This window comes from Rhinopithecus bieti, unplaced genomic scaffold, assembly GCF_001698545.2.
Source record: "Rhinopithecus bieti isolate Rb0 unplaced genomic scaffold, ASM169854v2 scaffold_46259, whole genome shotgun sequence".
NCBI lineage: Eukaryota > Metazoa > Chordata > Mammalia > Primates > Cercopithecidae > Rhinopithecus > Rhinopithecus bieti.
The window spans coordinates 1,366,993-1,382,066 of record NW_016818844.1 but is presented as its reverse complement, the minus strand read 5'-3'; the positions used below and the strand labels follow the sequence as shown (position 1 = coordinate 1,382,066).

At 42.0% G+C, this 15,074-nt stretch overlaps 1 protein-coding gene across 1 annotated transcript in view; it reads right to left on the bottom strand.

Annotated features, from left to right (window-relative positions):
• PCNX2 (pecanex 2) overlaps positions 1–14,655 on the bottom strand; it is a 295,611-nt gene extending 280,956 nt beyond the window's left edge. Inside the window, exon 1 of the mRNA XM_017857713.1 lies at positions 14,267–14,655. Coding sequence (XP_017713202.1) covers positions 14,267–14,419 — 153 coding nt within the window. The 5' untranslated portion in view covers positions 14,420–14,655. The remainder of the gene's footprint in view (positions 1–14,266) is intronic.
• Between the last annotated feature and the right edge of the window lie 419 nt (positions 14,656–15,074).

Below are 15,074 nucleotides of genomic sequence, written 5' to 3'. Positions count from 1 at the left end.
TTTTTTTTTTTTTTTTTTGAGACAGAGTCTCGCTATGTCACCCCAGGCTGGAGTACAGTGGTGCAATCTCATCTCGTTGCAACCTCCACCTCCTGGGTTCAAGCGATTCTCCTGCCTCAGCCTCCCAAGTAGCTGGGACTACAGGTGCCCGCAACCACACCGGGGTAATTTTTGTATTTTTAGTAGAGATGGGGTTTCACTATGTTGGCCAGGCTGGTCTTGAACTCCTGACCTCGTGATCCACCTGCCTTGGCCTCCCAAAGTGCTGGGATTACAGATGTGAGCCACTGTGCATGCCCCAATTTTTTTTTTCTTGGAGATAGGGTCTCACTCTGTCACCTGGGCTTGAGTACAGTGGTGTGATCTCTGCAACCTCTGCCTCCCAGGTTCAAGCAATTCTTGTGCCTCAGCCTCCGGAGTAGCTGGAATTACAGGTGCTCACCATCATGGCTGGCGATTTTTTTTTTTTGTATTTTAGTAGAGACAGGGTTTCACCATGTTGGCCAGGCTGGTCTCGAACTCCTGATCTCAAGTAATCCACCTGCTTCGGCCTCCCAAAATGCTGGGATTACAGGCATGAGCCACCGCACCTGGCCCTCTCTTACTGATTCTTATTTATTCCTAGAGCCATGTAAAAATGGTAAGTCTTATGAGGATGGGGCCAGGTCTGTCTTATTCTCCATTACACCCTCAGCACCCAGCTTGGTATCCAGCAAACAGCTGGTCAAAAATATTGGTCAATAAATAAATATTTATGATAGTAATTTTATATTACATCTTTTTTTCTCAATTTAGCAAATTGTACAACCTTTGGAAGTTATTTAGCCTTTGTAAATCTCTGTTTCTTCTGTGAAATGAGAAAAATAATTCTTAATAATATTTTTATAAAGATTAAGCATAATAAGTATAAGATAATTAATACACTGGCACATAAAGAGCACTTAAATGTCCACGTCTCTCATGATCATCACCATCATGATCATCATCATTATCTATTCATCATTCATCAACACCATGAAATAATAAATTCAGATATGCTGTTGTAAGAAGGAGCAAAGTGCAACAGAGCAACACAGCAAAGTGTTTTTTTGCCTGTGAACACAGTCATAGGGGTTGATATATAATAAGAAAAAGTATTTCTGAAACAAACCAGGCAACTGTTTTCTGAGCGAAATATTTGTGTCAGGGGTTACTCAGGGCCATTTCTTATATTCAGGAATTTTTCTTCTTTCCTGATTATTAAGTATCTAGTTGTAGTCTTGGAAGCAGAAATAACAAAAGACAAGGCTAGTCTAGAAACACGTGTCTACTGATAGGGAACTGTATCCCAGTGGGCTACTAGTTATCTGGCATTTCTTTTGAGATGGTAAAGATTTGGGGGAAAGAACTGAAACACACACTAAATCCAATCTAAATGTTCATATCAGAGACTAAGAGATAAGAATAAGAAATGCGTAAGGTCCTTCACAGTCCAAAGCTTCTATACTTCCCTTTTATACTTAATATCAATCCATAATAAGAAATGAGGTAAAATTTATTTTTGCCTGCTTCAATGGTCGATAATTTTTTGAAGTCCAAGTTTCCCATGACAGAAAAAAAAAATAAATTATTATATAAGAACCACAAGGAAATACATAATTGCTACATAAATAATAAAGGTTATCTGGAAAGTAATGGCAAATTGAACTTTAAGGCAAGCCAACTCCAAGAGTAATGTCTCTGTTTTTCAGCTCCATTTTTAAAGATCTGGATTCTGGCCACAACCTTGTGGTGAGTCTACTGAAGTGGGTCTGACCACAGTCCGTAATATGCACTACCAAAACTGTGCCTTCCCTTATGGAGTTAGATTCCATTAATGCAGAGCGATTAGATCATCCACTGTATATGAAGCACCACTCCAAGGACCAATGGGGATTCAAATCACAGCCCTACTTTCAAGGACCTTCTGACTTTGAGGGAGGAATAAACCCCCTTGACCCCAAACCTCTCTCCAGATAGCGTGCCCTTTTTCTGCTCCCTGCTTGAAAGAAATGTCTTCACCTCCCATGGCCTCTTAAACCCACAGTAGTTTGGCTTCTACTCCCCAATACACACTGAAAGTTTCTTGTCAATGTCTCTAAAAACAAAAAATAACCACAATTTCCTGTTTTCTCAGCAGCGAGCGACACAGGTGCTCACAGCAGAAAAGCTCTCCTGGCTCTTCCCTTGTCTCCCGACGCCTCATCTTTGCCCTGCCTCTGAGTGTAAGGCTCCTGGGGCCTCACTGTTAGCACTCTTTCCCCTCTCTACACATTCTATTTAGGAAGTCTTACCCAGTCCCTTGGCGGTAAATGTCATCTCTATGCTGATGATTTTCAAATCCGTATCCCTAGCTTAGATTGTTCCTTTAAACTCCCCACACCTATATCCACCTATCTACTCAACATCTCCACTTCGATACCTAAAAGGAAACTCCAAGCTACTCTGTGTAAAATTAGGTGTTTGGTTTCCCTACCAACTATCCTCTTTCATCCTTCATCTCAGTCAATGGCAACCCATACACCTCTGGCTCAAACCAGATAATCAGGCATCTCCCTTGATTCCTCCCCCATCCTTACTCCTCTACCCTAAAAATGAACTGATCATTAAATCCTATTAAAATCTATCCACAATTCTCCATCTTTACTGCCACCACCATCCCTTGACTGGGTGACTGAAATAGACACCGAACCTCTCATTTCTATTTTTGTCCTTTCTTTGATCTACTTTTCCATCCAGCAGTCAGAGAAACGTTTTGATAAAGTAATTCAGCACACCTTTTAATGTTTTGTGAACTATGTTAATGTTTTATACCTCCTGTTGGTATAAATTATTAAATCAGCAAGGATGGAGGAAAAGCTAAAATTATATAGCTACAAGTGAACCTAACTATATATCAAATGATAGCATAACTACAAAGATGAACCAAAAATTAATTAGAAAAGAATTCATCAAAGTAACTTTTGAGCATGCTACTCTATCAGTACATTACTGGTGATGCATATTCTAAAAACAATAACAATAATAACTTCTAAACAGTCTTGAACTTTTCCTTAAAGATGTGTCTAGGGTGGTGTTATGGGAGTAGGAATTTGTGCGTATATTTTAGGACTGGGCAAATGATATTGTTGTGAGCTAGAGTTCTCACTGTGAGAGAAGGGAGATATAAATATGAAATAATGGAAGCAGAGGAAGAGTCCTTTGATATGGACTGGTTTGATGGTCTCAGAATAAACTTCAATTGATTATTCAATCATTCAACCTATAAATTGATCAATCTTCTAGGTGTATCTACTGAAAGGGTCTAGAGGCAAAGACAACTAGTAGCAACAAATGCAACTACTGCAGCCCTAGATTTTGGTTTCCAAATGTAATTCCCCACCACAAGGATCATGGCTCCTTGGTAAAATGGCTGATTCTTCCAGGGCTGGGGCAGGGAAAGTACAAGCTAAGCCAGGAATATCTTTCTGAGCAGAAAGCAATAACGTGCTCACAAACTGATGAGGGTATATCCAAGAAAACTCAGAATGTGCATGAAGAAGGTCTCACTTGCCAAAGTTTTGATCATTTGAACATCAAAAAGAAGGATGATAGGCATAGATTATACTCCCATTGAATTAAAAAATGAATCTATGAGACCACACTAAAAAGTGCAACAAAACTATGAGGATAGGAAAAAAAAATCTTCTTTGCAGAAGAGTACCAATTAATGAAGGTGGGAAGAAAATTAGAATATTACCATTTTGCAACCACCATTGTCATAATTATTTTAGTCAAGAATCATCAATTTATGCTATAACTATTGGGGGAAAGACTTTTGGAAATACAATATATATAATCTCCAGGTTTCACTCCACAGATTACTCACTAAACACAAAGGGGAAACTGGTAATTTTACAATAGAGACATCTGGCTGACACTACCTTAACCAACGACGCGGGTTGGGGAGAGGTGGGAGAATTCTGTCCCTCTGATGTGATGCACGACAAGGACACAACACTGACCCAGAGGCTTAGAGAACTCATTTTAGAATAAGAACAATCAAGAGATGTGGCAACTAAAAGCCATGTTTGATCCTTGTTTGAATCTTGGATACAGAAAAACAAAACCAAAAACCCCAGCTTTCTAAGACATTACTGATTGGCATAACTGGAAATTTGGATAGGAACTATATATTAGACAATACCATCATATCAATAACTTTTCTGGGTGTGATAATTATGTGGGAGAATGTTCTTTTCCTTAAGAGACACCTGTGAAGTTTTTAGGGGTCATGTGTCTTTATGTCTCTCACATATTCTTAAAGGGTACAGCAAAATGGCCAGACTCTCATACACCTTAGAGCTTTAATACATGCTGTTCCTCTTGCATGAAATGCTGTTCCTCCTCTACTCATCTTTGCTTGCCTAACTCCTACTCAGATTTCAGATGAGAAATAACTTCCTCCTCTGGGAAGCCTTCCTTAAGTACTCATGCCAAGATTCCACCTCCCATCTTTACTGTACAGCACCTGTACTTTCCCTACAGTAACAATTATCACTGTGTTACTCATGCCTGTTTATCTGCTAACTGCATGGGGAGAAGACATCAATCCACCTTGTTCTCCTGACGTCTCCACAATATCCAGCAGAACATCTGGCACTCAGTCTGTTGTCATAGACATAAGTGCTCTCCAACAAACATGTCCAGTTAGTCCCTCAGGCACAGGGTCGAACTGCACTCTCCTTTCCCTTTGAAGTGAGGTGTGGCCATGCAACATTCCCTGACAAAGAAGTCTGAGGGCAAGAGGTATTTGCCATTTCCAGGCAGGAGCCTCCAGAGCCAGACCATGACACCCACTCAGTGTCCCTCAACCATAGTGACTGGTATGATCATCCAGGGTCATGGGGGGATGATAGCGAGTAATGCTCCCAGTCACCCCAAAATGAAGACTCAAACAGCCCATGTTCCTAAATACCTATAATGAGCAGGACCCCCTGCTAACTATACCCCTGACACCCCAATGGACCATGTTGGACATGTAGTATAAATAAAAAATAGGGCTGGGTGCAGTGGTTCACGCCTGTAATCCCAACACTTCGGGAGGCCAAAGTGGGAGGATCACTTGAGGCCAGGAGTTTGACACCAGCCTGGGTAGTATAGCAAGACCCCATCTCTACAAAAAAATAAGAAATTAGCCAGATGTGGTGGTGCACCCTGCAGTCCCAGCTACTCAGGAGGCTGAGGTGGGAGGATCACATGAGCCCAAATGTTTGAGGTTGCAATGAGTTACAATTACACCACTGTTCTCCAGCCTGAGTGACAATGAGTCCTACCTCTAAAAAGAAATAATAATAACATTAAAAATTAAAAATAAACTTGGTGGCCAGCCTTAGTGGCTCACACCTGTTATCCTAGCACTTTGGGAGGCCGAGGCAGACAGATCGCAAGATCAGGAGTTTGAGACCAGCCTGGCCAATATGGTGAAACTCCGTCTCTACTAAAAATACAAAAAATTAGCCAGGCGTGGTGGTGCATGCCTGTCATCCCAGCTACTCCGAAGGCTGAGGTAGGAGAATTGCTTGAACCTGGAGGCAGAGGTTGCAGTGACCTGAGATCGTGCCACTGCACTCCAGCCTGGGCAACAGAGAGAGACTCCATCTCAAACAAAAATAACAAAAAATAACTTGGTAAAGCCAAACACATGTTTAGGTTGGTTATTATTTCAGCATAAGCTAGCACATCTTGACTGATCCATATCCAACTAATGGCATTAGGTTAAAAATCATCTGAAAACCTAATTATTCTTCAATAGTGACTAATCAAATAAGTTGCCCTTTATAGAAATAGTGGAATACTATGCAGACATGAATAATGAGGAGGCTCTTTGTGTCATGATCTCCAAGATGTTCTGTCAAGAGGGACAACAAGGCTATGTATGCATAAATGATTACACATTTGTATACCATTTTTAATGGAAGTGTTGACCAAGGAACCAAGGAAGGATGGATAAGAGATTCCAATGTAAATTTCTAGGACAAACAACCGACATTTCTAGATAGATTATGAGGATGAGTTACATGATCTTAAATTCCTTACTCAAAATGATGTAATAGAATTTAGAAAAAGAGGGTATATGAAAATTTTTGGAAAGGCCTACTGGTGTGTAGCTAATCCTGTGTCCCATCCCCTTCCTCATTCAGGAGAGAAGGCCTTCAGTGGGACCACTTAGAAAGCTATGAGTCCCCTACCATTTGGGTGGGGGTAGAAGGCACAGTGGACTGCTGTCTGATTCCCTCCTAGAAAAGATGAAAGATCAGAGACTGGCTGGCTAGCTGCTCTGATGGAGGTACGAGCTTGGCCTGTCCTCCTAGAATGTGGTGGGAAAAAGAATATGTGGACATTGACATGGACTCTGTATGTGAAAATCTGTACAGATCGCTTTAGACAATGTGTGAACGGGCTATGGAGCAGAGGATACTGGAGCAGAAGAAAGCTGGAGGTGGACAGAGTAAGAAACTAGACAGGGCAAAGACACAGCAGCCCTCATCAAGACAAGCGCCAGAGAGACAAGGCTGGCAAGGAGAACGGGGTCTCTGAGGGTGTGTGAAGGCAGCTCTCCAGAGAGTCAACTAGGGAACATGTGCCATGCTCTGAGAGCCCCAGGCCAGCTTACCACTGTACAGTCAACAAAGAATCGTCCTGCTCGCCAAAGCCAAGGACATCAGAAACATCAGTCAACGCATGAGGGAGGAGGAGAGCAGGAAAGACTGTGCCATCATCATGTCCCTTCCTACCTGGAAATGACTGGATGATAGAAGCTTTGGTTATGCTATAGAACTGCACATTCTGCAATCTAAATCAAGTCTGTATTTTGTTGCTTAAAGCCATCATAAAATGTGTATAAACTGTGATCTGAAGTCATGGGGCTTACCCATGTTTTTATCTGGGATATGGAAAAAAAACTCCTGTCCAGGGCAAATTGAAAGGAACAGTGGAAGACAAATAAGATTGCTTTACGATTACACTCAGGACCCCTTACATTCAAACTTCCATTCACACGTGTATGAAATACCAGTGCAAGAAAATACAAGAGGCTGTGTATAGTGGTTCCATCTCAAGTGGGAAACTAGAAATAAGTGTGAGAGGGAAGTTATATTTTTGTTATGCATCCTTTTGTACATTTTTAGTGTTCGTATGTCTTCATGCAAACGCGCAAGGAATATATAACAATTGGTATGGTTTGGCTGTGTCCCCACCCAAATCTCATCTTAAACTGTAGCTCCCTTAATTCCCACATGTCACGGGAGGGACCCAGTGGGAGGTAATTGAACCACGAGGCAGGTCTTTCCTATTCTGTTCTCATGATAATGTATAAGTCACACGAGATCTGATGGTTTTATAAAGGGGAGCTCTCCTGCACAAGCTCTCTTGTCTACCACCATTAAGACCTGACTTTGCTCCTCACTTGCCTTGTGCCATGACTGTGAGGCCTTCCTAGCCATGTGGAACTGTGAGACCATTAAACCTCTTTCCTTTATAAACTACTCAGTCTTGGGTATTTCTTCATAGCAGTATGAAAATGGACTAATATGCCCACATTGTAAAATTACCTGTTAGAAGTGATATGGCTGAGTGGTTAAGAACTCCAATGCTTGGGCTTTAATCCTAGTCAGGCCATGACAGTCATGTATTTGTAAGCATGTTTACCTACCTCTCTTTGCTAGTTTCATTGACTGTAAAATGGGAATAATGATGGTGCCTCACTGGGGCACTGGGGAAGGTGAGATGATTTCTTTCTTGCAAAGCTCTTACAAAAGTGTCTGCCTCATATGTGCTCAGAAGTGTTGGCTGTGATTCTTACCTATTCTAATAATAGTAACATAATACGATTGTAAATGCTAGAGGAAGAAAATGCACCAGACAAAAAGTATGGAAAAATCTGAATACCATTAAAAGTGAGTCCATTTTCTTCTTGCAGAGAGCACAGGAAGGAGATTTAGAGAAGATGAAATATGGCCGGGCGCGGTGGCTCAAGCCTGTAATCCCAGCACTTTGGGAGGCCGAGACGGGCGGATCACGAGGTCAGGAGATCGAGACCATCCTGGCTAATACAGTGAAACCCCGTCTCTACTAAAAAATACAAAAAAAAAACTAGCCGGGCGAGGTGGCAGGCGCCTGTAGTCCCAGCTACTCGGGAGGCGTGAGGCAGGAGAATGGCGTAAACCCGGGAGGCGGAGCTTGCAGTGAGCTGAGATCCGGCCACTGCACTCCAGCCTGGGCGACAGAGCGAGCCTCCGTCTCAAAAAAAAAAAAAAAAAAAAAAAAAAACTATTAGACATTACCCTGAGGAAAAATGCCAGGTATCTGAGGAGTGAACCATTCAAAATACAACCAGTCACTAATGGGGGGAAATCTCAAGAAGCCCTAAGAAAGCTGGGAATGGGGAAAGAGACATAAGTTCAACTACTAGAAAATTTGTTATGAACTTGTAATGCCAGAATGGAAAGAGAAAACAAACACAGAAACACAACCTGGGGACACAGATCCTGCCCGCAGACATGCATGTGTCTAACGGCACACGATGAGGATAAATGGGAGGAGTTGTACAGAAAGAGAGCAACTGTGACTCAATAAAAGAATTGTCAGTTTGAAAAGACTGGAGACGGCTGCCCCAGCAGCAAATGAAGGGACTCCAGGAAAGCAGAGCCCTCCACACAGGCAAGTCCTCTGCACACACCATCCACAGAGCCACCTGGAGAAGCAAAAATTGAGAGACAACTGCATGGTTGGGCATTCAGCCCAAAGCTGGAGGGACTAAGTCTGTAGTTCTTTTTGGAGGCCCAGGACCAAGGAAGCATGCCTTTTAAGCAACTCCATGCTCAGGCTCTTCACCTCAAATACAACTCTGCTTCAGGCAGGTGAGGGCAGGAGGCAGGAAGCCAGACATTCAGGTAAATTATGGAGATACTACAAAGGATTAGGCATCTCAATGCAAGAATAAATAAGGCCCCTAGAAGTGGAAGGACCAAATATCAAGGTTCTGGGAGTCAAAGGAAAGAAAGCACGGACTATGTGATTCATTAACAGAGAAAGCCATTCTTTTGAGGAAATTGGATATAAATGCTAGGACTGACTAGAACAGAGGTAACCTTTTGGGAACGGCAACATGCCAAGCAGTTCAAGAGAATAACAACCACCAAGTGGAATGGGCCAAGCCTGCTATGCAAGGCTGTGCAGGTTGCATTCTGCACAAAGGTCTCCTGCTGACAGGATTAAATGGGCCAGGAAAGGCTGCCTCTTCACAGAGGCTGCCTTTCCATAATTTACACAAAGTCATCTTATATGTTAAAATTAGGAGAAGAAGTCTAGGTGAAGCATGGAGGGGGGATCAGGGGAACGAAGGAAGGAAGGAAGGAAGGGTGGTCAAAGAAATGCAAAACCTTAAATTCTATTCTCAAACCTCAACATTCAATTGCGCCTTCATTTCTTAGGCCTCAGGAAGCCTTGTTATGGGGGTTAGGGATGTGAAGGAGTAGAATAATCCAAGATGCCTAGTCCATGGGGCCCACAACCAGAGCTCCACAGTAACTTTCTTTAAAATGTAGTATATTTAAATTTCCATCAAACTGTCATTTATTATGCAAGGTGAAGTATTTAGGAAGAAATAGACTGATGTGTGTAGTTTACTTTGAAATGTTTTAAGAAAATAAAGTAGAATAAGGGATCGATAGAAGGATGTACAAATGAATAGGTAGGTGATAAAGCCAGTATAGTAAAATATTCATGGGGTAAAATCAAAGTGCTGTGTATATGGCTGCACACAATAAAATTATTTCAGCTTTGTTGTATGTTTTAAACTTTTTATAGTAAAATCTTGGGAAAATATTGATTGAAAAAAGAGGAATGCAAGATCTAAGAAAAAATAATGACATACCAGAATGGGAAATGACTGCGGACTCTCATAGAAATGTCACCAATTAGATGTAATAACAATCAGAATATGTTGGGTGCTTACTATTTGCCTAGTACTATGCTAGCGCTTGACAGATAATCCTATTAATTATAATTACGGTAATTAGAAATGATGTAAGTCTTATCAAAGAAAGTCTCTAAGATTAAATTTTAAAAAGCAGAACTGGGAACAGAACAAGTCTGGCTAAAGTTAAAGGAAAGGAAACAGAAAGCTCCAGCCATAAAACAAAAGACAGGCTTTCTGTCCACAAGCGTGGAAAGGGCTGCCCATCCAAACACATATGTCAGGCCTGGAAACTCAAGTCTAATATTGCCATGCATGGGGTCTGGAAGGATGTGAAAGTTCCACCTCATTCTTCCCGTCACTCAACTCTTCCTCTCCAGTGGAGCTGACCACAATGCCACTGGCATAATCATAATTCCACTGTAGGTGGCTCCACAGTTTCACAGACTTCAAAGTGTTCTTATATGTACTATGTCAGGCAGCATAATGTCCTGGAAGGGCCAAAGGCTTGGATGCTACAGAACCTCAGCTAAATGCAGAATTTTACCACTGACTATCTAGATGACTGTGGGCAAACAGCTGACTCTCCCTGGACCTCAGTTGCTAAACTTATAAAATGAAAGTGTTATCCGCATTCTACAGATGATAAAACTGAGGTCTGGAGAAGTAAGGTGACTTGCACAAGGCCACACAATTGATAAGAGGAAGAACGGGAACTGTGTCTTTTGACATGAGGCTTATGCTCTCAGAACTGACACAAGGCCAGAATGGTGCCCATATACCCCTGCTGTAAAGAAAACTCAGCTCTGAATCTCCATTAATTATCATCTCAAAAGAATAAAGACAAAACACATGTAATAGTGACAATTTAAATATCTCTCAAGACAAATCATCTTTCAGTGTGTCCAAAAGAAAAGGAGGTTGATAATCAACTAAAGTAAAACTCTTTCCAAGTTATCCAAATTGACTTACTGTTTTCAGTTGTACATTTCCAAACATTTCTCACAGATATATACATAGTTTACAAATGCTAATAAATCACTATTTCCCACATTATCACCCAGATCTAAGTACATTCTAGGGATTAGAAATTTGCCTCAATAATTAATAATAAAAATATTTAAAATACTCAAAGTATCTGTTAAATTAAAAAGTGGATCTTTTCAATAGTGAAATTTTCTTTCTTTCCTTTTTTTTTTTTTTTTTTTTGAGACAGAGTCTTGCTCTGTCACCCAGTCTGGAGAGCAGTGGCGTGATTTTGGCTCACTGCAACCTCTGCCTCCAGGGTTCAAGCGATTCTCCTGCCTCAGCCTCCTGAGTCACTGGGATTGCAGGCATGCACCACCACGCCCAGCTAATTTTTTGTATTTTTAGTAAAGACAGGGTTTCACTATGTTGGCCAAGCTGGTCTTGTACTCCTAATCTCAAGGGATCCACCCACTTTGGCCTCCCAAAGTGCTGGGATTATAGGCATAAGCCCACCGTGCCCAACCAAAACTTCCTTAAACATGTTTCAACTAAAATTGTAAAAAAAAAAAAAAACAAAAAACAGAGAAGTTCACAGAACTTTGACTAAGCCCCTGTTTTCAGTAACTAGTCAAGTATCTTCTTGGAACAAATGACTGTAAATGAACAAATTGAAAAAGACATTAACAATCACAGACAACACTGAAGTGCAGAGGAATATATTTAAGCACCAAGATCTGAAGTACAAAGCCTCCACTGGGGAAGAGGGCCTTTTATTTCAAGGGCACTTTCAGAAACCAGAAGACTAAAGCAAGAAAAAAATAACCTGTCGTGTTTTTAATAAGACAGGCTATCTATTAAAAAGTAGCTGCACCCACATACAATTATTCTATAATAGTTAAAGGCATGCTGGCATAGAGATATAAAAATTTGGGCACATCTGTTTCATTCTTTAAAGTCTGATATAAAAGTAAAATTATTTAAGATCTCAGATTTTACTTTCTAACATTTTGAGATTTAGCTGAAAATTACATTTAAATATGATCGAAAAGCAAGTTAACGAAGGACAATTTCCTACTCACAAACACAAGATCTAAATCAAGCATAGTTAGGTAGAAATTAAGGGTTCTGACCATACATAGACATCAAATCTTAAGTAGAGTTTTACAAAAATGAGCCCATATGCATAGAAAAAAACATCTGCAGGAACACAACATTAAATTCTAATGTGGTTGTTTCTGAGGAGTGGGATTATAAGTGGAATATATATTGCTTTCATTATCAGGAAATATTCAAAAAGCATAGTGAGGTAGACTATTTAATGCTAGTTGGAAAAGAAAGAGACACACAAGTTAATTATATAGGAGATCAGTGTTACCAAATGCAGAGCACTCTGCTATGCACAAGGAAAAACCAAGATGAATAAACAACATAAAAACCCACGCCCTCAAAAAAGCTTATGATCTAGACATAGAAGTGAAATACATGTTCCTACAACTAAGTACCAGACAGAATTCGAAAAGTACTATTAATGCTGATAGTCCAACTACAGAATGCTGTAAAACTAATAGTAAGTACAGAATGGTATAAGGGTAAGGAAGAAGAGAAATTAATTCTAGCTAAATGGAATCAGAAAACATAAGGATGGAGAGATTTTAGAAGCTGGGGAAGGAAAAAAAGGGCATCTCTTACTAAGCACTCTGTGTGTGACAGGTACTAAGAGTACTTTCATCTATTAATTCACTCAGTTCTCACATTCACCCTATAAGGGAGGTACTATAATTATCCCTGCTTTACAAACAAGGAAGGTGAAGCTTGCTCAAGCTCATACTAGGTCTAGTAAGGAGAACTAGGATTTCACCCTGGTGAGGGCTGCGTTCCTCATGACTTTGCTATGCTGTCCCTCTAGGAAAAGGGGAAACACTGGGACCCACAGGCTAAAGAAAATGGGTTAAGAAAATGGTGCACAAAATCAGAAAGAATAAGAAACTTGCATTTATTGAAGGGTTTCCAAGTAGTTTCCGTATTTAATGCTTTTTATATACAATTTTGGTTAATTTTTCTGTGAAGTGGTGATTATGATGATTACATCCATTTTAATGATATGAACGCTAAGTTTTAGAAAAGTTCAGTATCAGATCAAACAGCTAATAACTAGCAGAACAGAATTGTAAACCCAGGTCTGAGTCCAATCTCAGTTCAAGTCAGACCTGTGGCTTTATATGTACTATCTTATTTAATCCCTAAAACAATCTATAAATCTGGTACTCTTACCTTTTCTCATTTTACAGATAAGAAAATGAAAAATGAGATGGTAAATAACCTCCCCAAGGTCACAGAACTGGTAACCAGTAGACCCAAAATTTAACCCCAGCATCATGGCTTCACACCCAGAGTTCTGACCCTTTGGATACACTGCCGGAAAAAGAGTAAAGAGGAACCCAATCACAAATGTCAAACTCGGAATCCACCAGTCATGCAAACTCATTGACAATTTTTGCTGTAAAAAACCCATGATCAAATAACGTGTTAGGAATAAAGTTCTCCAACAGACATACCAAAATTAGATTCTTGGCACGTAAAGTTTAATAAGACATGGAACCCCTTACCTGTACAGCTTTTCAAAGAAGGTAAACCATTGTTTTAATTATGTATAATCTACCTAAGAAGGTCATCTATGTAGTTTTTCAGCAAGCACTCACTTACCACAACCCCACTAAAATGTCAAGCCCCAACTAAATGTTGTAATACTTTGTCTAGCATAAAGTACATTGGATTTATCCATTATTATATCTTCCTACAGATTCCTATACACAGTGGTGTAGAAATTACAATGTGAGTAATTGATAATTGAACCTGCCTTCCCAAAGCAAAACAAGAAAGAAGGTGAGAGGGGAAAAAAAGGGGCCAACAACTGAAATGAGTTTGCTTTTCACATTTCGTTTTGCCTCTTGGCTACAATCTACAGTATTTCACACCAAACATCCCAAGCTACCCAGCTCTGAGGCCTAGAGTTACCCACCTACAAAACAAGCTGCACGCTCCCTGCCACAAGGAGAGTGACTCATCCTAACATCCGGCATCAATTCTTAATGAGTCTCCGAGCCCCCGCAGTCCTGTCTACTTCTTTTCTTTTCCAGTGAATCCTCACAGCCCCCTTTCCCTGCACGTTCTCTGTCCCAAATTTCTGAAGCCCTTCCCCTTCCATCTCTTAAGCATCTCTACGAACCTGAAACTCCGTGAGGCTGATGGCACGTCTGTGGTTCCTTTCTCCTCCTTCCCTCCATCCCCACAGCTCCCCGGGACCTGACCCTCCCCACTCACCAGGTGCAGGGCCAGGGGCAGCAGCAGCAGGAACAGCCACAGGTAGAGGTGGCAGCTGTTGGTGAACTTGCTCTGCTCCGGGTCGTGGTACCAGCCCCCGGTGAGCGCGGCCCACACGCCCTGCCGGAGCAGCTGCAGCACCTGGGACACCATGCCGGCTGCGTCCCGGGGCTGGTGCGCGCCCCGTTGCACCCTGCGCGCCCCGGCCGGCTCCCCGGGCTCCCTCAGGGCTAACACCTGGGCCCGCGGGCCGCGCCGCCGCCGTCCGCCGCGGCCGCTCGCCTCACTTCCACCCCACGGCTGAAGCTGGAGCTGCTTCTCCGCCGGCGACCCTCGAGCCCGCCGAACGCGCGGGCGGCCGGAGCCGGCTTGCTGCCTGGCCGGGCAGGTGAGCGGCCGATGTCCGAGGGAGGAAGGATTTTCCCAGCGTGTCTCAGAGGCGGGCGGCTGCTCAGAGGATGCTTCCGAGGCTCCTCCCAGCGCCCGCCCAGTCCCTCCTTAGCCTTCGCTGGGGGCCAGAAGGATTTCCGAGTCCCTCCAGCCTTTTCTTTCTCTCTTTCTTTTTTTCTCTCTCTCTTTCTCTCTCTCTTTTTCCTTCCTCCCCTCCCTCCCTCCTTCCCTCCCTCCATCCCTCCCTCCCTCTCTCTCTTTTTTCTCTCTCCTTCCTTTCGTCCTTCCTTCCTTCCTTCCTTCCTTCCTTCCTTCCTTCCTTCCTTCCTTCCTTCCTTCCTTCCTCTCTCTCTCTGTGTTTCTTTCTCGCTTTTTCCTTTTTTTTTTTTTTTTTTTGCCTCTCCCCCCTTCCCTTCCC